We start from the raw sequence: 25168 nt of genomic DNA on the forward strand, positions 1-25168 counted from the left end.
TGATTGTGTCATGCATGTTCGCTGCAAGTACCCACTGTGATCTGAAAATCATTAGCATTTAACCCCAGGAAGTCCCACCGTACCTCTAAGCAGCTGCTCATAAGCAATGATGAGATACAGAAGTCCAAGAACATGCTTTACAATTATCTGGTAAGTCCAGATGTCATGCCAGGACGGATATTCATGCCCTAGATGCTATTCATGGAGACCTGTATTTAAGCAGTCATTCAGCAGGTAGCTCAAATTTCTTCTGGAATTCAGAGCTGTGATTTCTGCTTGGTGGAACAGTGTCTTAAGATCTGTTCCTCCATCATCACATCCCTTCCCGTTGCTTCCCAGCAGCTGTATTTGCAGCGTGGTAATTGGGCTTCTGAGGGCACAATTGCAAAGTTGCCTTCCTACCATACATAGCTACAAAGATGGAGCTGTACTTAACATTTTTCAAATTATTACTTATTCCTACAGCATTAAGGAAGATCACCCCCTGTGGAAAAGGGCTCCTCCCTGTTTTATACCCCACTTCTAGATATTGGGAAGAGACAGTACCAGACAGAGGTTATGATTATTACAGGGTTTTTAACTTCACTGAGATTAACCTATAATGCCATAAATTCCTTGACATTCCCTTGGGAAGCATAGCTTCTATTTGTACCGAAGCCAGTGGAATTTGCTAGAGACACTATAATTTAAATTTCTGTGAGTAAGAACTATTCCCCCTCTTCCATAGAGCCTATTTCATAATGGAGAAAAATCACAAACCCTTTTTAAAGAAAAATAGTGGGTTTTCATCATGATTGTTTTTAAGAAATTAAATTTTGGATTTAAATTTGCTTTGCATGCAATCATCTATCTTACAGTTCTGAACCAAGTCTGTGGTATCATGAGCCAAAAATATAGTTAGTTCACAATCCAGTATTGATCAATAAAATACAGACTGTTTTGGGGGTTTTTTTTGATGACAATTAAAATTAAAGTAAGATTTAAGAGTTACAGTTTCCTTTTAAGCATATTTCTTGTTTGTGACTATCTACAGATATTTTGGGTCTGTGGGATTTTATCAAAGTAGACAGAAGTAACAATCTTTTCCTTTGAGGAAGCTGGTATTATCTGAGAACTTAAGGTTCTCCTAGAATTTATCTTCCATATAAAGGAGAAACTGGCTTCTCCTGTAATTAAAAAGATGGAATGTTCTGGGGTTTTGACTAGCCAAACCAAAGGATTTTTCCCTGCACTGAAGTAAAGTAAGGTAAATAAAAGTGTAACAGTTGCCATCTCAGATCATGGCACTTGTGTAGTCCAACCTCCTGGATCATGTAAGAGTCTTTTTCTCCAGTGTAGCTCTGAAGCATCTAAGGTTTCTATAATAAAACTATGAACTAATGCTTTAATTTCACCTGTATTAGCATAGAATACTACTCATAAAGGAGTGAAACATCCAACATAGCTTTCCTATGCACTCCTGCCATAAGCTAGGTACTGACAGAAATGGCAGCAGTGGCCTTTCCAATAGGACCTTCCAACTCCAGGCTACCCAACAAACGTAAATTAGGAACAACTTGGGACGTTTATTGATTTGAACCAACAACCTGTAGTGAGTTAAAACTTCTATGCTGCATCCTTGAATGCTGCAGCTCAGTAGGAGCTGGTGGAGCTTCAGAGGCAGGTAGGCTCCACGGCGTTAGTTCTACAGACATCTGGGACGTGCAAACTCATACTGAATATTGGAATTGATAGGTGAAACATTTTTGTAGTGCACAGTTGATCTGAAGTGGTGAGCATGTGTTTAAAATCCTTGTGTGTTTAAGCAATTGCAGCCTATAAATGGTTTCTAGATGATTTACGAGAAAGAGAATGCATTAGGTAGCTGTTTGCAGACATTACCAGCAAATTATCAATCATTTCTGAAAACTGCTAATTGGAGAAAATAATGTAAACGTACTTTGTTTATGATGCTCTGGTTTCCAGAAATAATATTCCAGTGTATCAGACAGCTGCATTTGTAGGTAGGGTTATTTAAGTAGCTGACTATGTATTTGCTGGAGAAATACACAGTCCCTGTCTTTACCTCTCTTTGAATAATGGTTGTAGTTGAGTATTGCTTCCTTTTAAGATTTTGTTTCTTTAACCATGGAATATCTTTGTGGTTCAACTGATTACACACTGCTGAAATAATGTGCAATCCATATTTTTGAAAGAACATTGTGTTTAAATGCAGTTCTAAACAATACAGAAATGGCAAAAATTGTTGAAGAAATAACTCAAATATATTAAGTAGTTGTATGTATGGCTTTTTTTGGGTTTTTTTGTTGGTTTTTTTTTTTTTTTTCCTAATATTCATTCTTCTTTTCACGAAATGTACTATTTCAGCTGGAAAAGAAACAAAGGAAATCCTGGGGCCTGAAGCTCAGACAGATGAAGTTGGATGTACAGGTATTTCTTTGTTAGTCTGAGTCCCTTATTCATAAAGTGCTATTGAATTTTGGCTAGGTGAGTATCCTTCAGAAATCTTTGAAATTCTCCCACCTCTCTTTATAAGCTGCTTTGCTCTTCCATGCTAGAGGTCTTAAATTGTAAACAGTCTTTTAGCTGAGGAAGACTAGCCTGGGCTCCGTTCAGGTGTCCTGGTCCTGGAGGAGTAGCTGACCAGTGGCACAGATTAGTTCTCTCACGCGAGGGCTGACCACTGCGCTGCTGCAGCACCGTGTCCCCTAAGAGCAAAACAAGGAATAGCACCGATCCTACGCGTAGTTGTATAGAATACAAGCACAGGTCAATAGGTAGTGTTTTAAACTAATAAGGAATATACCAAAATAAACTTAAGCCAATACTGTAACTTATTATCAGCTCCTCTGTTTGTACTGATTCTACAGAAGGCAAAACAAAATGTGTACTTCAGTTTCAGAACCAAACACAAAGAGATGCTTTGTTACTTTGTTATTTCTCTGGTTGACAAAAAAAAATTAACATATAGCCCATCCAGCTTTTTAAAAGATTTTTATACTTTTTTTTAATGCCCTTAAGACTAAATAGTTAGATATTATCAGGGTAAGCCTTACTTAAAAAAAAAAAACACTAAACATTGATATGTTTAAAACTGTAGATTCACACATTCTTTTCAATTACTATAAAGTCAGATCTCTCCAAACAAGTATGGAGGACTACATTATGTATTGCATTACAGTCTATATGTGAGAGACTGCCTCATGTCATAAAAAGATTGTGTCAAATTGTAAATTGAGTATGTGACTTCACACTGAGAGATGAATCGTAAAACTTCTCCTTCCTATTAAAAATTTACCTCACATTATTAAGAGTGGAGAAGATCTGTCACGATTTAGTGTGCCACAGGCAGAGCTCTCACAGAATGTTCCACCGTGGTAAAAGTAAACTCTATGAACAAAGTATTTAGGCAAATACTTGGTAGCAAATATTTATCGTACAAACGTTCAGTTAAATATTTCATTTATTATTTGTTAACTTTGAATACAGTTGTTCATTGATTGTTCTCTTAAGTTTTAAACTGGAAAATGTTGAAGGATATTAACTAGATCTGAAATCTTTTTGATAGCCATTTCCAACACCAGAGAACAAGTCACTCAAAGTTCAAGTTTGCTGCATTTCAGCCAGCCAACTTGTTATTCAGAGTTTAAATATCTTCTGGGCTTGCGCTAATGAACAGGTCTTAAATAACATTACAAATTATGTCTTGAAGGCAACAAATTTACTTTTGCAAACATAGGATCCAAGACGGTTAGCTGGCTTTCAAACTACATGGGCTAAATCATAATTAATGTTGCATGTAAGATTTTTGGGGAAGTTGAGGGGAACAGCTAAATCTAAAATGATAAAAATGCACTGACTTGATGAGGCAAACTGAGTTTTTTAGTCAAATTTTTAAATGTCATTATGCCACTGGTTCTCTGTTTTAAAACTTGGCATATTCCTGCACCTTAAAGGGCTTGACCTATACTAGTATTTGTAAAGAGTTTTGAAATCCTTGGGTAGAGGATGATTTGGCAATGTGAATTACTGAATCTCATTTGTGTTCTTTTTAAACTCTTAATTTCATATCTTGTATCTTGGTTTTCACTCTTAGTAAAAGAAGATGAATGTGATTCTGATGCAGAAAATGAACAAAATCATGACCCTAATGTTGAAGAATTCCTTCAACAAGAAGATACAGCTGTTATCTACCCTGAAGCACCTGAGGAGGACCAGAGACAAGGCACGCCAGAAGCTAGTGGTCAGGATGAAAACGGTAAGTATGCCACCAGTTCAGTTCTTATGAAATAAATTGTACTAACTACTTGACCCAAAAGTTCTATTGTATTTTAGAAGACAGCAATGCATACACATGTAACTTTGGGGGGGGAAAAATCTTAGTTAAATAATTATAAGAGGATGGGAACATCATGCAAAAAACATTATTACTTGATTTTGTGAAACAAGACACGCACTGGGGTTCCATTGTATGGGTACCTAAATGATAACCTCCAATAACTGGAAATAAAAATTCAAGCTTTCATAAATCCATTCAGTAGCATTATATGAAAGAAAAGAACAAACATTTATTAAATATAATGGAAGTGAAGCAAGATAGTGTGGTTTTATATAAGAATGACTTGGGAGGAGTTATAACACAGTTCTTTTCTTTTTCTGTTTCTAAACAAAACACCTGAAAGTATCTATTAGTTAGGAGTTCTTTTATTAGGTAGCCAGTCTCTGATGGGCTTTTTATTTTTCCCCCTGAAAAGACAGCAGTGGAGAAAAAAGAAACATTGTTTATATGAAAATGTTTATGTGAAAAAATAATGACCCATTGTTATTTTTAAGTAGGTGTCTTTTTTTCCTCTAAGGAAGTTTCATGCTTAAGATGTACTTCTGAATGAGATGAGAAGTCATACTTTGTTCATTTTTTCATCATGAAACATTGAAGGCATCTTCATCATGAAATATTTGAAGGCAAAACCTGTTCAGATTGGTTTTGCGTTCTGCGTTGCTTTCTGAAGTGTTCAGCTTTCATAACCTGTGACAACTGCAGTTTCAACCAGATTGTGTTCCTTTATGGGAGTATTTAAGATTTTTCAAAAGAAGGTAACATCATACATAAAGGATTAGGAGTTGTTGTGTTCCAGTTGTTTAAAAAAATGTACGTAATTGAACAAAAAATGTCATTGTAGCTGTATTACTGTACTGACGTCTGAGGGAGAGCAGTGAAAGGGGTAATGCTAACAGTTTTGTTCTGCTCTTCCAGAGGTTTTATGTTATTAGAAATTTTAGCAAAAAAAAAAAAGGAAATTAAAATATGTGGCAAATTTAAACTGTGTATATGCCTATTTATATACAGAAATAGGATGTGAATTACTAATATTTTGTGGTTTACTTTACAAGTTTTGCAAAATTCAAGTAGGACATATGCCTAACAGTAGCATCTTAAAAATTACAATTTAATTAATTTAAGATTTTAATCTGTGGTTGCAGTGGCACAGATTGTCAAGTTAGTTTTACAGCCCTGCAATATGACTTCCATGTAATCATTAAAAATACACATTTGTATTAATAATTTAAATTGGACCTATCCCAGTAAGTTCACAGGGAAGTACGCTGAAAATCACAATGCTGAACAATAATGTTCAGTGTTTTAATCATTTGGAACAGAAAATGCCAAAAATATAGTGATATTTACTAAAGATACGTGCTTCCTTCCTCCGGGGACTGGACAAGAGAAGTGACAGAGAATTAGAGTCTTTAGTGGCTTTGGGAAACGATTGCCATTTCACCATTTGCTCCAATGGAAACAGAATTTAAGTTAACATGCTTCTGACATTTCCACTGAGTTGTATCTGTGCTGAAATGGAGTATTCTTTGTGTCAGGGGAATTGAATCGTAGATGGGAAAAAAAGAGAATTGAAGGGAAGCATACTGTGTCTACACATGTGAGGATGGGTTCATTTTTGGACAACCCAGCTAATCCAGGAAAAGCAGAAAGGGGTAGAACAATACAAAAACCAGTGCAATATGAATGTTACCTTGCCTTTTACCATAGCAAGTGTAAAAGAACCTATATGACAGAGAAGGTGGTGGGTTTTAGTAATAATGAAAACTGATCTGACTCTTCCTTTTCCACTGTTGCAAGAACAATGGCATGTTCAGTAAAAATAAATTCAGCAAATTCCACACAAACAGAATTAATTGCTACTTTATAGAGCATATAATCAATCTATGGTGATAACCTCTATGGAAGAGGTCATGAAGATAAATAATTCAGAAGTACTTTCTAAAGTACTGGTTAATTTTATGAGTATTAATAATGCTTATATTTCTGCAACTTAAAATGACAGTGCATACAAATTTGCCCCTCGTGCTTCAGAGCATAAAATGATAATCAGTAAAGACCTTCCGCCTTCCTCTCCTGTTCTCACTCAGCACAGTGCATAGGTGCCTCCTTGCAAAATTTCCTTCCCATTTCCCTTGAAGCATGGAAGAGTAGCGGGGTCACTGGAGGATACCACACCTTATAAATTGATAGTTTGATCAAATACAGCAAACCCTACATTTATTTAAACACACTTTTATCAATCTATAAAGAAAGATTTCTTCAATCCTTTAAAAAATTAATTTTTCAAGCACAGAATAAGTTACTGTATAGGGGGGATAAATATATGCTGATAAGAAGAGATGGAGTTAAACTTCATAAATGGTGACTTCTTAGAAGTAGACTTGTGCAATTAGTATTCAGCTTCAGTCTGCTAACAGGTACATATCTGTGTACAAGAATTATAAACCACGTTTCTATTCTTTTCTTTTTTTTCAGTTCTCTTTTCAATTATGGTTCTATGTTAGGTAAAATCAGAGAAAAATTATTCTCTGAAGCTTGCAAATATTATTTATTCCTTAGGAACTGAAAACAGGATCACCATTAAATGTTTCAGTGATAGGCTTAAATTAATTTGTCAACAGGATTTCAGGATTGCCTGTGATTGAGCTAACCACATCTACAAAGATTACTAGATCGTAAAACCATGTTTCACAATTTTCAGACCACTTTTTAATCAGAAATACACGTGCAGAAGCTCTAGTGCTGTATCGGGAAGTCCAGCAGACTTGCTGTGAGATGTGTGGTTTTGGGTGATCATATTGTGCTGACTCTCTCCAGTGTACATTGGGGCAACTGTACCATACAGTAGTTAGTAACATAATACCTATGGAAAAAAAAAATTACCATTATTCCTTTTCTAAAACAGATGGAGCTTCTAGCAGCTGCATGTTTTTTTACAGTCATATATGTAAATGTAAAGCATATTTGTTGATGTTAATAAGTTTGGAGCTTACATTTATTTAAATAGTGTGTGTTGCCTCTCCTGTGTAGGAACGCCCGATGCATTTTCCCAACTGCTTACTTGCCCGTATTGTGATCGAGGGTACAAGCGTTTCACCTCTCTGAAGGAACATATTAAATATCGCCATGAAAAAAATGAAGATAACTTTAGTTGCTCCTTGTGCAGTTACACGTTTGCGTACAGAACGCAGCTCGACCGCCACATGACATCACACAAATCAGGAAGAGATCAAGTAAGTGGCATTTGAATTAAGGATTTATCGTCCTCTGTAACAACGCTGTGATTTGTTATGTGAGCAAAAACATACAGAGCAAGTAAGCTGTTCATATCAGATTATCTACACGCTGAAGTCACAGTCCTGGAGCACACACTTAAACTTGCTGCCTTTTCCGTAGCTGTCAAAGGATGAGATCTGAAGTCCTGCACTTTTATTTATCTAGGCAGTATGGTTGTGTTTAAATTTTAGTTTTCAGAAGTGCTTTATTGCATTTATAGGTAATTATTTTTTTCTTGTTCATTGTCCAACATTACATAGGAATTGTGACTCAAATTTAATCTCAAATCTTTAGTGAAACACCTACATTTTTCTTTCATAAATCCTCTTTGGCTAATTCAAAATTTACAGTACCCATTTTTGCCTTGAAGAAACAAACCACTGTGTTGATTCATTTGCTTGAACTGTGAGATACGTTTCAGTACTAAATGAAGCAATAAAACAGGCTAAAGATATTCTGAGCTTGTTTTCTGTGGTTCATGGGCTGACCTGAGAGCATGGTTCCTTGAAATACCTTCCATGAGTTAGCCATCTCATCACTATGGAAGGTCCTGAGATTCTGTTCCCCTCTCTCCTTTTCTTTTTTTATTTTATCCCCACGATTTCCTACCATCCATCCCCAATTACATGCTTCCATAGCTTATCAGAGGCACCCTGAGGCTCAGGAACCAACTGAAAACTCACTGAAACAGTCAGGAATTATCCAAGGAAAAAAGATGCAGATTTTCCACCACCAGGTTATAGAGAGAGGCTTGGAGGTGTTCCCTTCTGAGGACAGACTAAAAAGATTGATACTCTCCAGAGAAGAAACAGCAGAGAAACACCACAGAAAGATGCAAAACAGTGAATAGTGAAAAGAAGGTAAAGGGAAAGGTACTTCAATATTTCTTGCAGCTCCAAACCAACAGAACTTTCATTAAACTGAAAGGCTGTAACACAGAGTAAAGGAGATGCTTTTTTACACATTGTATATTAATCTCTGTTCTACAGAGTATCACTAAGTACAAGAATTTAACAGGCTTAAAAATTTATTATACATTTTTATACCTGAGTGTTTACATTCACGGGTAAATTAAGTAGGAAAAATTGTTACAAGAATTATCGGCCATCCTGCTGTAGGGATTTTACTGTCTCACAGTGTTTGGAGTAACCTCACCAGCGTATTCTGACACGGCAGTTCTTGTTTGTTCAAATATATTTCCCATGAACAATTCATTTCTGTCTTGCTCTCTTACTGGCTTGACTTCCGCATTAAAGTTACTGTCGTCTTATATACGTCTTATATTTCTAACTATAAAATCTATGAGTGCTTTTTGTAGAGTGCTTTTTGTATAATGCTTTTTTGTGAGCTACCACACTTATTTTCAATTTTTCCAGCTAGAAGCCTAAAAGCAGAAGAGTAAAGTAGTTGAAAGGGCTAGAAGCTATATTTGCATGAAGTTTGAATGAACAGAGAAAAAATACCAAGTGGGTAAACAATCTCAGAAGAATTGCTACAAAAGGAAACTTCAATTGTATTCCTGCAGATATATTTTAATGGGCTTATACTTTTCAAGGCACAATTGTATTTGCTAAATATTGTTGCTGTGAAGTATCTGGAACTCAATATTACACCCGTTTAAGTGTGGTTTTTCTCTAGAGCCATAGCCAGAATCAAAACTACAATAGTTTAGATTTTTGGTAAATTTGAAATGTGTATTTGTTTATGTTACTTTCACAAAGTTGTCGTGTCTTCAAAATTGGCTTCATGTGCATGTAAATGATTACATCGTTTGTGTAATGGAAAATTAAATTTTTTTCAAAGTAAAGTATAGACCTCCTGGTTGTGGATCTTAAACAGCTGCATCTTCAAAATTTAGTGTCTTATTCATAGAATCATAGAATGGTTTGGGTTGGAAGAGACCTTAAAGATCATCTAGTTCCAACCCCGCTGCCATGGTCAGGGACACGTTGCACTAGACCAGGTTGCTCAAAGTCCCATCCAACCTGGCCTTGAACACTTCCAGGGATGGGGGCATCCACAGGTTCTCTGGACAACCTGTTCCATTGCCTCACCACCCTCATAGTGAAGAATTTCTTCCTAATATCTAATGTAAATCTACCCTCTTTCAGTTTAAAGCCATTACCCCTTGTCCTATCACTACATGCCTTTGTATAAAATGCCTCTCCAGCTTTCTGGTAGGCCCCCTTCAGGTACTGTAAGGATGCTAGAAGGTCTCCCTGGAGCCTTCTCTTCTCCAGGCTGAACAACCCCAACGCTCTCAGCCTGTCTTCATAGGAGAGGTGCTCCAGCTCTCTGATCATCTTCGTGGCCCTCCTCTGGACACGCCCCCAACAGGTCTATGTCTTTCTTACGCCGAGGGCCCCAGAGCTGAACTCAATACTGCAGGTGGGGTCTCATCAGAGTAGGGGGGCAGAATCACCTCCCTCAACCTGCTGGCCATGCTTCTTTTGATGCAGCCCAGGATACAGTTGGCTTTCTGGGCTGCAAGCACACATTTCCAGGTCATGTTGAGCTTCTCATCAACCAACACCCCCAAATCCGTCTCCTCGGGGCTGCTCTCTATCCATTCTCTGCCCAGCCTGTATTTGTGCTTGGGATTGCCCCAACCCAAGTGCAGGACCTTGCACTTGGCCTTGTTGAACTTCATGAGGTTCGCGCAGGCCCACCTCTCAAGCCTGTCAGGGTCCCTCTGGATGGCATCCCTTCCGTCCAGCGTGTCAACCACACCACACAGCTTGGTGTCGTCGGCAAACTTGCTGAGGGTGCACTCAATCCCACTGTCCATGTCACCAACAAAGATGTTAAACAGCGCTGGTCCCAGTACCGACTTCTGAGGAATGCCACTCATCTCTGGTCTCCACTTGGACATCAAGCCATTGACCGCAACTATTTGAGTGCGACCATGCAGCCAATTCCTTATCCACCGAGTGGTCCATCCATCAAATCCATGTCTCTCCAATTTAGAGACAAGGATGTTGTATGGAACAGCGTCAAATGCTTTGCATAAATCCAGGTAGATGACATCAGTTGCTCTTCCCTTATTCACCTGTGCTGTAACATCATTGTAGAAGGCCACCAAATTTGTCAGGCATGATTTGCCCTTAGTGAACCCGTGTTGGCTGTCACCAATCACCTCCTTATTTTCCATGTGCCTTAGCATAGTTTCCAGGAGGATCTGCTCCATGATCTTGCCAGGCACAGAAGTGAGACTGACTGGCCTGTAGTTCCCGGGGTATTCCTTTTTTCCCTTTTTAAAAATGGGCGTTATGTTTCCCCTTTTCCAGTCAGTGGGAACTTCATCGGACTACCACGACTTCTCAAATATGATGGATAGTGGCTTAGCAACTTCATCCGCCAGTTCCCTCAGGACCTGCGGATGCATCTCATCAGGTCCCATGGACTTGTGCACCTTCAGGTTCCTTAGATGGTCTCGAACCTGATCTTCTTCTACAGCGGGCGGTTCTTCATTCTCCCAGTCCCTGCCTTTGCCTTCTGCGACTTGGGCAGTGTGGCCAGAGCACATGCCAGTGAAGACTGAGTCAAAAAAGTTATTGAGTACCTCAGCCTTCTCAATATCCCAGGTAACCAGGTCTCCTGTTTCCTTATGGAGAGGGCCCACATTTGCCCTAGTCTTCCTTTTATCACTGACGTACCTCTAGAAGCTTTTCTTGTTGCCCTTGACATCCCTGGCCAGATTTAATTCTATCAGGGCTTTAGCTTTCCTAACCTGATCCCTAGCTGCTTGGACAATTTCTCTATATTCCTCCCAGGCTGCCTGTCCTTGCTTTCACCCTCTGTAGGCTTCCTTTTTGTGTTTGAGTTTGTCCAGGAGCTCCTTGTTCATCCATGCAGGCCTCCTGGTGTTTTTGCCTGACTTTCACTTTGTTGGGATGCATCGCTCCTCAGCTTGGAGGAGGTGATCCTTGAATATTAACCAGCTTTCTTGGGCCCCTCTTCCCTCCAGGGCTTTATCCCATGGTATTCTACCAAGCAGATCCCTGAAGAGGCCAAAGTCTGCTCTCCTGAAGTCCGGGTAGTGAGCTTGCTGTGCACCCTCCTCAGTGCCGTAAGAATCTCTTAACTCCACCATTTCATGGTCACTGCAGCCCCCTTGAGCTTCATATTCCCCACCAGCCCCTCCTTGTTGATGAGAACAAGGTCCAGCATAGCACCTCTCCTCGTTGGCTCCTCTATCACTCGGAGAAGGAAGTTATCATCAACGCACTCCAGGAACCTCCCGAATTGCTTATGCCCCGCTGTGTTTTCCCTCCAACAGGTATCGGGGTGGTTGAAGTCCCCCATGAGGACCAGGGCTTGTGAACGTGAGGCTGCTCCTATCTGTCTATAGAGGGCCTCATCCGCTCAGTCTTCCTGGTCGGGTGGCGTGTAGCAGACCCCCATTATAATGTCACCTGTACCTACCCTCCCTTTAACCCTGACCCATAAGCTCTCGGTCAGCTCCCCCCGGCCCCAGCGTCCCTCACGGCTCCCCTGGCTGCTCCTGCACCGCTTAACAGTTGGTAGGAGGCAATGCTGCATATGTATCATCTGCTTCCACATGTGAAGCACCAAAAAAGATGTTGAAGTATGTATAAGTGCTTCTTATAGTCATTTTATTTTTCTTCTCAACAACCTACAAAGCACCCATAGCTAGTCTGTTAAAATTTCATATTGCCGTGGACACTGCTGAGAAATGGCAGTGATGTACCTGTAATTCCTGTTCTTCAAATAACTTTTGAGGATCCCCATTAATTCGTTTCAGTTCTCTGATATGAAAAGAGTGGATGTTAGTCCTAAGCACAGTAAATATTTTATGCAGGGATGTATTAGTGGCTAGTTACAGACCTTAATGCTGATGTTTCTTCTTTCAGTCCTTAAAGGAATGCAGAGGAGTATTCTTTGAATGCTGCGGTTAATTCTTTAATGAGCAGAAACAGCAGTTATGCACAGTGCATTAAAAAACGTATCACATATCAGAGGCACAAAGAAATGTGGATTTAACAGTACTGAAAGGGGGAAAACCATTTGAATCTGAGAAAATGAAGGTGAAAGAGTATCAAAGATGGTACTTTAGAGAAGAGTCATGATTTCTCAGTTAGTTTTAAAGAAGATCCTGGAGAGTAACCCTGGGGATGTCGCAGATTTTAAAAAAAAATATATAGGAGAGACAGTAATAAAGCTGAATAAAGAATTACAGATATAAGAAGGTAAGGCAAAATAGATGGAAAGACCACCTAGCAGAAAGTTCAAGGCAGCTTATAGCTATGACCAGGAAAACAGGAAAACTCATTAAAAATTTGATGAGAGAAATGTGGGCTTCCATGCCTTGGAAGCAGAACATTGAATTTTAAAGACTGGAGCAGAAACATTCCTGACAGATTGAATACATACACTGATATTTAGTATGAATATTTATGTAGTCCCGCATCTGCAGTAGCTGTATATATGCTGAGATCCTTTAACTTGCATAATCTCAAGTCAAACAGCAGTAACTGATTCTCTGCAGGCTTAAGTAAATCCTGACACGGTCCTCTAGACTCAGTGAAGTTGGATTATTAAAGTGAAAGGCAGCGAGTCAGGCACAATCATCTAGAACATCACTTCAAGGGACTTAGTTAAACAAAGCTGAAAAGCTGTGTGGACTAGCAAAAGACAGCTGACAAACCCAGGAATAAGGGTCAAGTGCTAATCAGGATAAGTCAGAGTGGAGACCTCACTGCAGAGCCTGGGAGGAGGCGAGAAGGAGCCCACCCTGAGCAGGGTGGGAGCAGTGTCTGCTGAGAGGTGAAAACTGCAGCTTAACCAAATGCTTATCCCAAGGGAACTGTCGAATTAGAGTACTTGGAAGCAATTTAGATTATCTTGTTTCAATTTGTCTTCTGTTAGCATCTGTATCATATAAAGGAGGACAGGGTGTAGAACGGGGAGGGTTGATAATTTGGACAGCATATCTCATAGCAGAGTGCTCAGACTTTCATCCAGCAAACTGCACGGCTGCGGGTTCTTTAGATCTAAAGGCATAAATCAGAACAGGAACACCATCCTGCCTTTTTATTCATCCCCCCTTCTCCAGCGCAGATCTCAGCCCCCAGTTGCCATGTCTGCACTCGGGGAATAGCCTCAGCGCTCGGCGAGCATCTGCTCCCAGCGCTGCCGACCGCAGTAGACCAGAATTAGGTGTAGGAGCTCCCCGCCACGGCTTCACGCCAGAGGAAGTTAACGCACGCCAGCCGAGTCGTGGTACCTGCCCGTAGGCAGGCTGTTTCCCCAGAGTCCATGAATAGCTCTATTAATGAGTTTATGAAAATACTTGCCCCGGTTACCAAAAATCTGCAGCTGCATCCAAATGGTGGTAGACTACCTTTTTGCAAAGGGAGGTCTACTTAAAAAGGAGCTGCTGCTTTTTTAAATAAACAATTTGTTTGAACTGAAAAATTTCTAATTCCTCCATTTCATGTTGGTAATTATGCTGCTCCAACTTCTAAAATATATGTCATTTTTATCTTCAAAAATACACATTCATAGACTTACACAGTTTGTAATAAAATTATATATCTTGCATAGACATATCACATATGTACTACATATATTTACATCTTTCTTAGCTTTTGTTTTTTTTTAACTAGTATAACAATAAAGATAAGATAAAATAATTTGGAGCTTTACAATAAATGCTCTCACAAAACAAAATATAACAAAAATAATGACAGAGCTTCAATGCAAATAGTGAAGAGGTTTGATGTTGTGTACTTGGGAAATCCCTCAGTATTGCTATTTATTTTAATTTAGTTTTTTTGCATTTATTTTGAGAATTAATTGTGACTGAGAGTGCCTTTGTTGTCACTGAGCCATCTTCTCTTGAGCAATCCTCTGGCATCATTACATAGAGGAATCCAAGGCCAACAGTAAGCGCTGGAAGCATGTAAATGGAAAAATCAAGTCAACTGATTAAACTTTAAACAGGCTTTTATATGCTTTAATGTTTCTCTATCCTGCGTGACATATTCTGTAGGTGGTGGGCTTGGGGTTTTTCTTGGTTTTTTTCTTTCGCAAGTAGAATTAGCATGCATCCTGGAACTTCTTACTCACGCAACGTGTCAGTGCAAGCTTCATTTGAAGTTAGGAGAAGGGGCAAATATATTTTGGGTTTGGTTTTTTTTTTTCTTTTTACTGTACCAGATTTATTCAGAAGATACACGTAGCTCAGTTTTAACCCGACTTCTAATTTGTTTCTTTTTCACGCATAACGCATACCACCTTCAGTCTCTTAAAATCGCGATTGATTCTTTTCGGTTTTGTATTGCATTTTCTCTGTTACAATGTGAAAATACAAGATGTTTTTCCAGCATGCTGTCCTATGCAGTAATTACGAATTCTTTCTTACAGAGACATGTGACGCAGTCCAGTGGTAATCGAAAATTCAAGTGCACTGAATGTGGAAAAGCTTTTAAATATAAACATCACCTAAAGGAGCACCTAAGAATCCACAGTGGTAAATAAACCAAGTATTAAATTATGTACTAATGTTGCCATTTCTACTCTTTATAACTTTGATGGGATGTCAGTCTTGTAAGTCTAAATTTAAAATACTAGTGTTTTCCTTTTTCTTCCTCTGGGACTCTGTAAGCACTGATTGCAGCCTTCAGCTGTCTGCAGGAAATACGTAGGATAACTCAAGAAGATCTACGGTTGCAGCTTAAGCTCTGACAGTTCAGGAAAACTTCACTTGTGGCAGACGAAATGGGGCATCCTTCTGGTCCTTTTTCACTTGTCTGTTTTTTCTCAATGTTTGCAGGCCACTCAGCATGTTAGGAGCCTTACTAGGAAATTTTAATTGGTAATAGTCGGGACATAACAACTATGCTTCCTACTGTCTGTGACTGTGATTTTATTAAAATATCATATTAAAATGTTAAAATATCCTCAGGACACAGGTCTGGAATTGTGATGTACTGTCACAAAAGTTTTAATTCATAAGAAAAGTTCCAATTTGTAAGAAATTTAATATATAATATTATATATTATTATTTAATAATAAGTAAAATGTGGTCACTCAAAGAACATTCTCCATTTCTCTCTTTAACTCAAATTTACGCATTGACAGAAAGTCCGAAAACAAGGTTTTAGGCCATCTTTTCGTTTCTTATCAGTTGCTCAGCCATGATCACAGTAATTAAGAACACCTCATCTAGAAGTCCTCCCTCAGCAAACATAATTGTATTTCCAGAGGGTAGTGGCATTGTGCCTGCGAGCGAGAAAGCCTCAGTCAATGTACTTTTCGATCTGAAGCAAGCCAGCTGTTTCGGCTCTTTCTTTTTCCTCTGTAGCACAGATTCCCTGAAAAGCCAACTCTGGCTATGAGTGCAACGGTTGCATAGTTGTGTGCATCTTCCTGGCAATTTAACCTGACATTCATCTCTGAAGGCAAACATACATCTGTCTTCTGCATGTGTCTCATTTCCCTTTTTTTTAAACTTTGCCTGTTTTTATTCAGCTGATGAGTATTGTTGGAAGATATGGATATATTGTATTTGAGTTTGCCACAATAAAGTGTGCATAGGTCCTTATATATATTTATTACTTGCATTTATGGCATTTGTATTTTTTTCTTTGGTTAATCATATTCCAATTTTTTTCTATTCTGAAGTAGTTTATGTAGCTTCTGAAGTTAGTAGTGGTACTGCTTGAATGGAGTTTAATGAAATCTGCAAGTGTCATATAGACTCATCTATGTGATATGTAGACAGTTACTGGGAAATACCGGAACTTATCATGATCGTGTGGACTCTATCCTATATCTACTAGTGGATCACAAACTTATTAAAGGACCCTAGGAGCAGATCTATAGATGACATAATGACTCTTACTGTTCAATTCATTGTATAAGATCTTTTTTCCCTAGGGCTCTTTGAGAGGTCATTTCGATGTATTCTTTTCTAATTACTGTTGCTTGATGAAGTTACGCTGTAACCTGGTAAACTCTTGCATATGCCTTTTTTCTTCTTTTTTTTTATCTTTAGGAGAGAAGCCATATGAGTGCCCAAACTGCAAGAAACGTTTTTCCCATTCTGGTTCATACAGTTCACACATAAGCAGTAAGAAGTGTATTGGTTTGATGCCCGTGAATGGTCGAGCCCGGTCAGGGCTCAAGACGTCTCAGTGCTCCTCCCCTTCCCTTTCTGCATCACCAGGTAGCCCAGCAAGACCACAGATACGACAAAAGATAGAAAATAAACCCTTGCAAGAGCAACTTCCTGTTAACCAAATTAAAACTGAACCTGTGGATTATGAATTCAAGCCCATAGTGGTTGCTTCAGGAATTAATTGTTCGACCCCTTTGCAGAATGGGGTTTTTAGTGGTGGTAGCCCATTGCAGGCAACCAGTTCTCCTCAGGGTGTGGTGCAAGCTGTTGTTCTACCAACAGTAGGTCTGGTGTCTCCCATAAGCATCAACTTAAGTGACATTCAAAATGTACTTAAAGTGGCAGTGGATGGTAATGTAATAAGGCAAGTATTGGAAAACAATCATGCTAATCTTGCATCCAAAGAACAAGAAACAATCAGCAATGCATCTATACAACAAGCTGGCCATTCCCTCATTTCAGCTATCAGTCTTCCTTTGGTTGACCAAGATGGGACAACCAAAATTATCATCAACTACAGCCTGGAGCAGCCAAGTCAACTTCAGGTTGTTCCACAAAATCTAAAAAAAGAAAACTCTGTTCCTGCAAATAGTTGCAAAAATGAAAAATTACCGGAAGATCTTACGGTGAAGTCTGAGAAGGATAAGAACTTTGAAGGTGAGACCAATGATAGCACTTGTCTTCTTTGTGATGACTGTCCAGGAGATCTTAATGCACTTCAAGAATTAAAGCACTATGAAACAAAAAATCCTCCTCAGCTTCCTCAGCCCAGTGGAACAGAAGCTGAGAAGCCTGACTCCCCTGTCCCATCAGAAACTGGGGAGAACAACTTATCTCCTGGTCAGCCACCTTTAAAGAACCTTTTATCGCTCCTAAAAGCGTATTATGCATTAAATGCACAACCGAGCGCAGAAGAGCTTTCAAAAATAGCTGATTCCGTAAACCTACCACTGGATGTGGTAAAAAAGTGGTTTGAAAAAATGCAAGCTGGACAAATTTCTGTGCAGTCTTCTGGACCATCTTCTCCTGAACAAGTTAAATTAAGCAGCCCCGCAGATAACGATGATCAAGCAGCAACTACAAATGTGAGTGAACCCCAGAACAGCACAAATAATTCACAAAATCCTGTCAATACAACAAAATCTCAGACTTTACCAGGGGGATCAACTCTGAATGGTTCACGCAGTAGCACGCCACCCCCATCACCACTAAACCTTTCTTCATCAAGAAATTCACAGGGTTATACGTACACAGCAGAGGGTGTACAAGAAGAGCCACAAATTGAACCTCTTGACCTTTCGCTACCAAAGCAACATGGAGAACTATTGGAAAGATCTACCATAACTAGTGTTTACCAGAACAGTGTTTATTCTGTCCAAGAAGAACCTTTGAACTTAACTTGTGCAAAAAAAGAACCACAAAAGGACAACAGTATTACAGACTCTGATCCTATTGTAAATGTAATCCCACCAAGTGCCAATCCCATAAATATTGCTATACCTACAGTCACTGCCCAGTTACCTACAATTGTTGCCATTGCTGACCAGAACAGTGTTCCATGCTTGAGAGCTCTCGCTGCCAATAAGCAAACCATTTTGATTCCACAGGTGGCTTATACATACTCTACTACAGTTAGTCCTGCAGTTCAAGAAACACCACCAAAACACACCCAAGCCAATGGAAATCAGGTACTTCGGTCCCTGTATTCCTGTGTGTTGTGTATGATGTATTCATTCTGTATGCATGCTGAGCTAACAGAAAGCTGTGAAGATAAATTAAATAAAATGTAAATATAAGCTGTCAGGTTTGTTTAGCTTGATGGTTAATGGGTAATAGATGTTACCTTTAAGTCCGCTGCAAAGCTAGCTAGCTCAGGCAGCTTGAGTCCAGACTGACAGAAACTATATAGTTCTGTGCATGGACAAGTCAGTTCTTCACTACGTTCAGTCATTCAGAAGCGTCTTCTAGGACATTAGTGCTCAGTATTTTAAGGACAGTTTAATTCCCCTGATCAAAAAGCAAAGTAAGGCCATGGCTTGTGTTTCTTGCTGGCTCCATAATTCCTCTTTCCCCACATCCAGAAAATAACCTATTTGGAACTTCTGGCTACTCCCTTCCCACTGCTCTGCTTTCTTGGCTTGCAGAGTAGCTGAATTCATCCTGCACCACAATGGCACTTTAAACAAAATTCAGATGTATTCTCAATTGAAATTCAGGCAGGTATTTACCGTCATCTGCCATTCCTGTCTCCTGCCCTGTTCCTCCCTGGGTACATCCAGATGTGATCTAATCGGAGTCAGTCCTGCTGAGAAACACCTGTGCACGTTGAGGTAGGGACAGAGCAGAACAGACAAGTGGCTTGCGTAAAGACTGAGCGTTTCTAATTAAAACTTAGAAATGTGGCTCTTCAGCATTTTAGTCAGGCTTCTGTGTAGCCAGAGACTGAGGAGCCTTGAAGAGTCAGAAGGCTGCTCCTATGTTGAAGTTTATGAGACATACGACATTTGAGGTAGCTAACACGTACATTTTTATATTCAGATTTGATAATATATGATAAAATTAATTCTGCATGTAGTGATACTGCTGATATCAGTAGAAAATACTGTGCTTCTTCCAGGTGAGCTTCACTTGAAATACTTAGACTACAGTTATGATTTTTAAAAACTTTTTATTAATTAAACATTTGAAATCCTCCCAATTTTGGGTTAAGTAGGATTTGGGGTAGTTTTATGAGGAAGAGGGTAGTCAATATGCAAATTCAAATGATAACTTAAATAGCTTTTTGTGAAAACTTCATCAAAAACTACAGTCTAACTTCCATAAAATCCGCGAGGTAGCAAAATGTGGGTGACAAACATTAGTTGAAAAATGCAGTTAGATACTGAATTTGCTCTTCCAACTTACTGAGGTACTTTATAGGTCTGTAATCTTCTTTTCCTTCCTAACATTGCATTTATTTTATGGGCCCTAAAACATGATGTGTCAATGTAGCTTAGACCTGGCCAACAGTCCAATTTGGATGTGATTAAAGTCAGTCCCAGTGAGAATTCTGCATCTGTATGGTGGCAGGGACTGCAAAGCAGAGTGATGCAGTGGAAGATTTTTTTGACTCTGTAAGTCTAAACAATTTTGTTTGGCTGTTTACGGAACTGAATGAAAATAACAGTGCAGCTTCAGCTTCTATTTTATAAATTGTGTGCTGCATCAGTGCATTTTTTATTGAACTCAACCTTTTTCGTAACTTTTCTTAAGGATGAAAGGCAAGACACTAGCTCAGAAGGAGTATCAAATGTAGAAGATCAAAATGATTCTGATTCAACACCCCCAAAGAAAAAGATGAGAAAGACAGAAAATGGGATGTATGCCTGTGATTTATGTGACAAAATATTCCAGAAGAGCAGCTCATTATTAAGACACAAGTATGAACACACAGGTATGTACTAGAAAAAACAGTTTCAGATCATTATTTCATTGGTAGTGTGTAACTGATAATCTCAACTGGAATCCAGTTCTTGGAAAGCATAGGGAAGTATAATAGTCCTTCTTGTCATCTGTGCTCAGCCCTCTTTAGAAACCCATGGTTTGTATATTTGTTTGACAGAACTGCAATTCTATGTTTCTTTAAATTTGTAAGACCTAAGCCCTGAATAGGAAGGGGGTGGGGGGGGTGGGGGTGGTTCTTCCGTCTGGCTCATGGACAATCATCTGCAAGCCACAGCCTGTAATCAAGGATGTATTACTTCTAATTTACCTTGCCTGGTTATAAATTAAGAAAAATTAAAAATTAAAATTATAAATTAAGAAAAAAGGATCATGAATGTGTGTGATACTTCACATGAAAGGCAGTGTATCTGTCTAGCATGAAGGATTTTCAAATTGAGCCACATTTGTAATTATCTGAAGTTAACAGCCATTCATTAGACATGGAATCTAACCCCAAAAGAACACCCTTCTGGCTTTGATTTTTATTTTTAATTTCTCATAGCTGTTCGTTTTGTCTCCAGCTCTGGTATCTTTAGTCTTTTTTTTTAATAACTGGTGCTCTCATATTTCTTCTGTGATGTCTTTAAAAAAAATTCTTTTTTTGATTGGTTAGGTGCCTATATTATATTTCTGCATATTAATGTTTTAATTTAATCTCACATATAGAATTAAAAAGATAAAAAAATCCCTTTTGTCTTTACCACTTGATCAAGTTTCTCAAGTTGTATTCATTAAGACTGTCTATTTTCATACTTTTCCTGTCCTGAGACTTATTTAACTCCTTCTTTTCATAGCACAATTGTTATTTCCATTCAACTTTTAAATTAAGTGCAGTGTTGAGCGTTGTCGAATCACAGAATCATTTAGGTTGGAAAAGACCCTTAAGATCATCGAGTCCAACCGTTAACCTAGCACTGCCAAGCTCACCACTAAACCATGTCCCTAAGCACAACATCTCCCCATCTGTTAAATACCTCCAGGGATGGGGACTCAACCACTTCCCTGGGCAGCCTGTTCCAATGCCTGACTACGCTTTCGGTGAAGAAGTTTTTCCTAATATCCAACCTAAACTTCCCCTGGCGCAGCTTGAGGCCGTTTCCTCTTGTCCTATCGCTCGTTACTTGGAGAAGAGGCCAACACCCACCTCACTGTTTGTTTGGCATAAGTTGACACGGAGGCGTTGATCACCTGTATAGCGTGGCCAAAAAACTACTGTCTCCCTATCTGTATCTTTTATGTCTGGGCTAAGACTGTGCAAAGTTGTTTTGCGTAACAACTTTGAGTGCTGAAATCAAAATAACATTACTAGGCTTGTGCCATGTATATAAGAGCTACAAAGGAGAAAGCTGGGAAACAGAGCAGAAAGAGAACTAAGTGAAACAACACAGGTTTTTCTAGTTAATATATGTGTAGTCAGCAAGTTTTGTACATAAGGCACTTACCTGTGCCAACCTAGATTTTAGAATGATTTTCCTTTTACCTATAACATGGAAGAAGGACTTGGTACACAAAAACCAACATAAAAGCTTAGTTGATTTTAAATTTCCATCCATGTAGAAAAGTTAAAATGGTTTTGAGTCAAAATAATGTTTACTGCAAGAAAAATGTCTCCTTTTCTAATTACATATATTTGCACTTTTCTTGTGCTAAAAGTTATATCTGAGAATCTGTTTATCCTTCTATGTTCAGTTTTCCTAAAAAACTTGCAAGTTATCCTTGTAATTGTGACAATGTACCCTTGCACCCTTGTCCTTTGGGCTCAGGTGAGAAACCCAGGCTGAGAATATGTGGAAGAGAACGTCTTGCTAAAGAAAATTATTAATTGTTGACAATACGTTCACCAAGAGCATTTTATAATGAAAACAATGGTATACATCCTTAAAACTTCAGCTACAAGATGCCCAATTGTTTGTGCTTTGTTTTGTAGGTAAAAGACCTCATGAGTGTGGAATCTGTAAAAAAGCATTTAAACACAAACACCATTTGATCGAACACATGCGACTGCATTCTGGGGAAAAACCCTACCAATGTGACAAATGTGGAAAGCGGTTTTCACACTCGGGGTCTTACTCTCAACACATGAATCATCGCTACTCCTATTGCAAAAGAGAGGCAGAAGAGCGTGACAGCACAGAACAGGAGGAGACAGGCCAGGAGGTCCTCAATAACGAGCATGCTGGGGCCAGGGCGTCTCCATCACAGATCGACTCGGATGAGAGAGAGAGTCTAACCAGGGAAGAAGAGGAAGACAGTGAAAAAGAGGAAGAGGAGGAGGAAGAAAAAGAGGTAGAAGGACTTCAGGAAGAAAAAGAATGTAGGAAACTACAAGATGTAGAGGATGAAGAAGAAGAAGAAGAAGAAGAAGAAGGAGAAGAAGAAGAAGAAGAAGGGAAAACTGAAGGTAACAAGAACGATGAAGTTGTAAATCAAGCAAGCAATGCAGAACCAGAAGTTATACAGAATAATGGGCAGGTGTCAGAAGAAAAAAACGAATAAAGCTTAAATGATAGTTTTTTCTATAAGGAAAAAAAATTGGTAATGAATTTCGTTCTATATTATACATGCTTTTCATGGAAACGCAGTAGCCTGCATACTGTGATTTCTGTTCACTACTGTGTAAAAAAATATATATATAAAAAAAAGAAAAAGAAAAAAAAAAGAAATCCAGGTGTGCCTGAACCTCAAACTTAGTAATTTTTCACACAGTTTTCAAAGTTAGGAACAAGTTTATAACATGAAGCAGATTAGAAAAATACAGTGACTCTGGAAGCAAAGATTTAACAGCTTGTAGGAAACCTGATTTATTAGACAAGCATCTGGCATTGTTTGTTTTATCAGTATTAATTTTCATTCTTAAGTTGATTAATTTTTAAGCTGTACAATTGGGAGAGATTTATATGATTTTTTTTTTTTAACGGTAAAACATTTCCTAAATCCACTTCAGTATTTTCTTATGTTTTAAAATGTGAGAACTTCTGCACTACAAAATTCCCTTTTGCAGAAACCTGTAATGCAGTTGCAAACAGTGCTTGGCTACCTTTGTAAATTCAACCTAGAAGGTAGCGATTTATGACATTAGATGTTGTAGTAGAGCATATTATCATTTAAAGTGTATTGTTAGCCTTAAGAAAGCAGATGATAGAAGAACTGAAGTTTCTTACTCATGTGATTAAAAATGTAGTTGAAAAGATTGTCGTTGAGTTCTGATTGCAGGGACTAACAGTGTTAATACTGGTAAGGACAGCAAAGTCGTCAAAATCAGTGTTTGTAATTGTGTTTTGAGTATGTAGTAACAATATGAAGGATATGATATGAAGCTTTGTATCTCCTTTGGCCTTATGCAAGACCTGTGTGCTGTAAGTGCCATTTATCAGTATTATAAAGGCTATAAGCAGCCTTTATCCAATGTGTGGCCTACAATAACTAGCATTTGTTGATTTGTATCAAACTTCTAAACTAATCATGGGGAAAAAAACACTCAGCCATCAGAGAAGTAAGAACACTGGTATATTTCATTATTTAATTATTTGGTGGTATTTTGGGTTAATACCTGACTTGCAGAATTTCTCTACAATAATTACAAGGGAAATTTTCTAATCTGCTTTATTGCTTTATTGGTTTACTTTAATTTCAGACACATACATGACATGTTATCTGGCTCATAAGTGTTTTCAAATGTTAGTTATTACGGACCCCATTTATTAACAATGTTAGCTGATTTTTACCTATCAGTATTATTTTATTTCTTTTAGTTTATAGATCTGTGCAACATTTTGTACTGTATGTCTTCAAACTTGGCAGTATTAATACCCTTCTTACTGACATATGTACCTTTTTAGTTTTAGAAAACTTTTATATTTATGTGTCTTATTTTTATATTTCTTTATTTATTACACAGTGTAGTGTATAATACTGTAGTTTGTATTAATACAATAATATATTTTAGTATGAAAATGTGGAAAGTTGATAAGATTTAAAGTAGAGATGCAATCGGTTCTCTTGCATTGATATTTGATTTAACAGTGTTATGTTAACATTTATACTTGCCTTGGACTGTAGAACAGAAGAATTAAAATGGGAATGTATTAATTTTACAATTGCAATCAATTCATTTTACCTTTACCCAGTTTTTAATATAAAGCTCTTAAATTTTGAAATTCACTGTGTGACTAATAGCATGATGCTCTGCAGTTTTATTAAGAGATTAGTCTAACCATAAAACTCTCATTTCCTTAGTAAGCCAAAATAGAATAATCTTATAAACAGTGTTGGGAACAATGTTTAACATTTTTGTGCCAATTTGTTCCTGTATTCATGTATGTATGTTACAAATCTGAAACTTCATTTTTAAGTTCCTTGTTACATCACGGTCATTTTCTAGTTTTTTACCAGACTCCCCATCTCACAATAAAATGCGTCAACAAGTCTGACTTACTGTCATTATTCTGGTAATTTAGAAAATGGTTTTAAATGATTTCTATGAGCTGTTATTCGGACGTGGTTCCTGCTTCAGTGTCAATACTCAGTTTCACTTGTATGTAAGGAGCACATAAGTGAAAGAAAGGGTTGACTGTGTGCAGGCAAAGGGATTGCTACGTGAGTTTATTGATTTACTAACGTGAGCAGAACAACTGAGTTTTCAAAAAGAACCATGTGGTTTTGTGATTTATTTTTTTCTCTTGTATCTATCTAATACACAGTTTAATGCTCTCTTTCAATAAGAATGCTTTTAAAGGAAGTCTATAACACTTTTCTTGATTTAGCATTAAGCTAGTGCAAAGGTTGATGTATATATTGCTGTTGAACTTTCCAAAAATATGGCTCCAACATTACGGATATATATGATTTCAGTAATGTAAGTATGAAGGCTTGAAACTTGTATTACATATGCATGTTTACAATGTTTTGCAGTTTAAGCAAAGTT

At 38.2% G+C, this 25168-nt stretch overlaps 1 protein-coding gene across 4 annotated transcripts in view; it reads left to right on the plus strand.

The window, feature by feature from the left end:
• The window catches only part of ZEB1 (zinc finger E-box binding homeobox 1), a 127995-nt gene extending 103325 nt beyond the window's left edge, over positions 1–24670 (plus strand). For 3 of the 4 annotated variants that reach the window (XM_082304937.1, XM_082304939.1, XM_082304938.1), the window contains exons 3-9: positions 2368–2430; positions 4097–4258; positions 7370–7572; positions 15005–15110; positions 16639–18449; positions 20014–20194; positions 22172–24670. In XM_082304937.1, the coding sequence (XP_082161063.1) occupies positions 2368–2430; positions 4097–4258; positions 7370–7572; positions 15005–15110; positions 16639–18449; positions 20014–20194; positions 22172–22740 (3095 nt within the window). In that variant the 3' untranslated portion in view covers positions 22741–24670. Of the gene's footprint in view, positions 1–2367; positions 2431–4096; positions 4259–4900; positions 5095–7369; positions 7573–15004; positions 15111–16638; positions 18450–20013; positions 20195–22171 lie in introns of those variants that run through there. The other variant, XM_082304940.1, reaches the window with a different exon arrangement.
• The last annotated feature ends 498 nt before the right edge of the window (positions 24671–25168 follow it).

This window comes from Platalea leucorodia (assembly GCF_965183815.1).
Source record: "Platalea leucorodia genome assembly, chromosome: 1".
In the NCBI taxonomy this organism is placed as follows: domain Eukaryota; kingdom Metazoa; phylum Chordata; class Aves; order Pelecaniformes; family Threskiornithidae; genus Platalea; species Platalea leucorodia.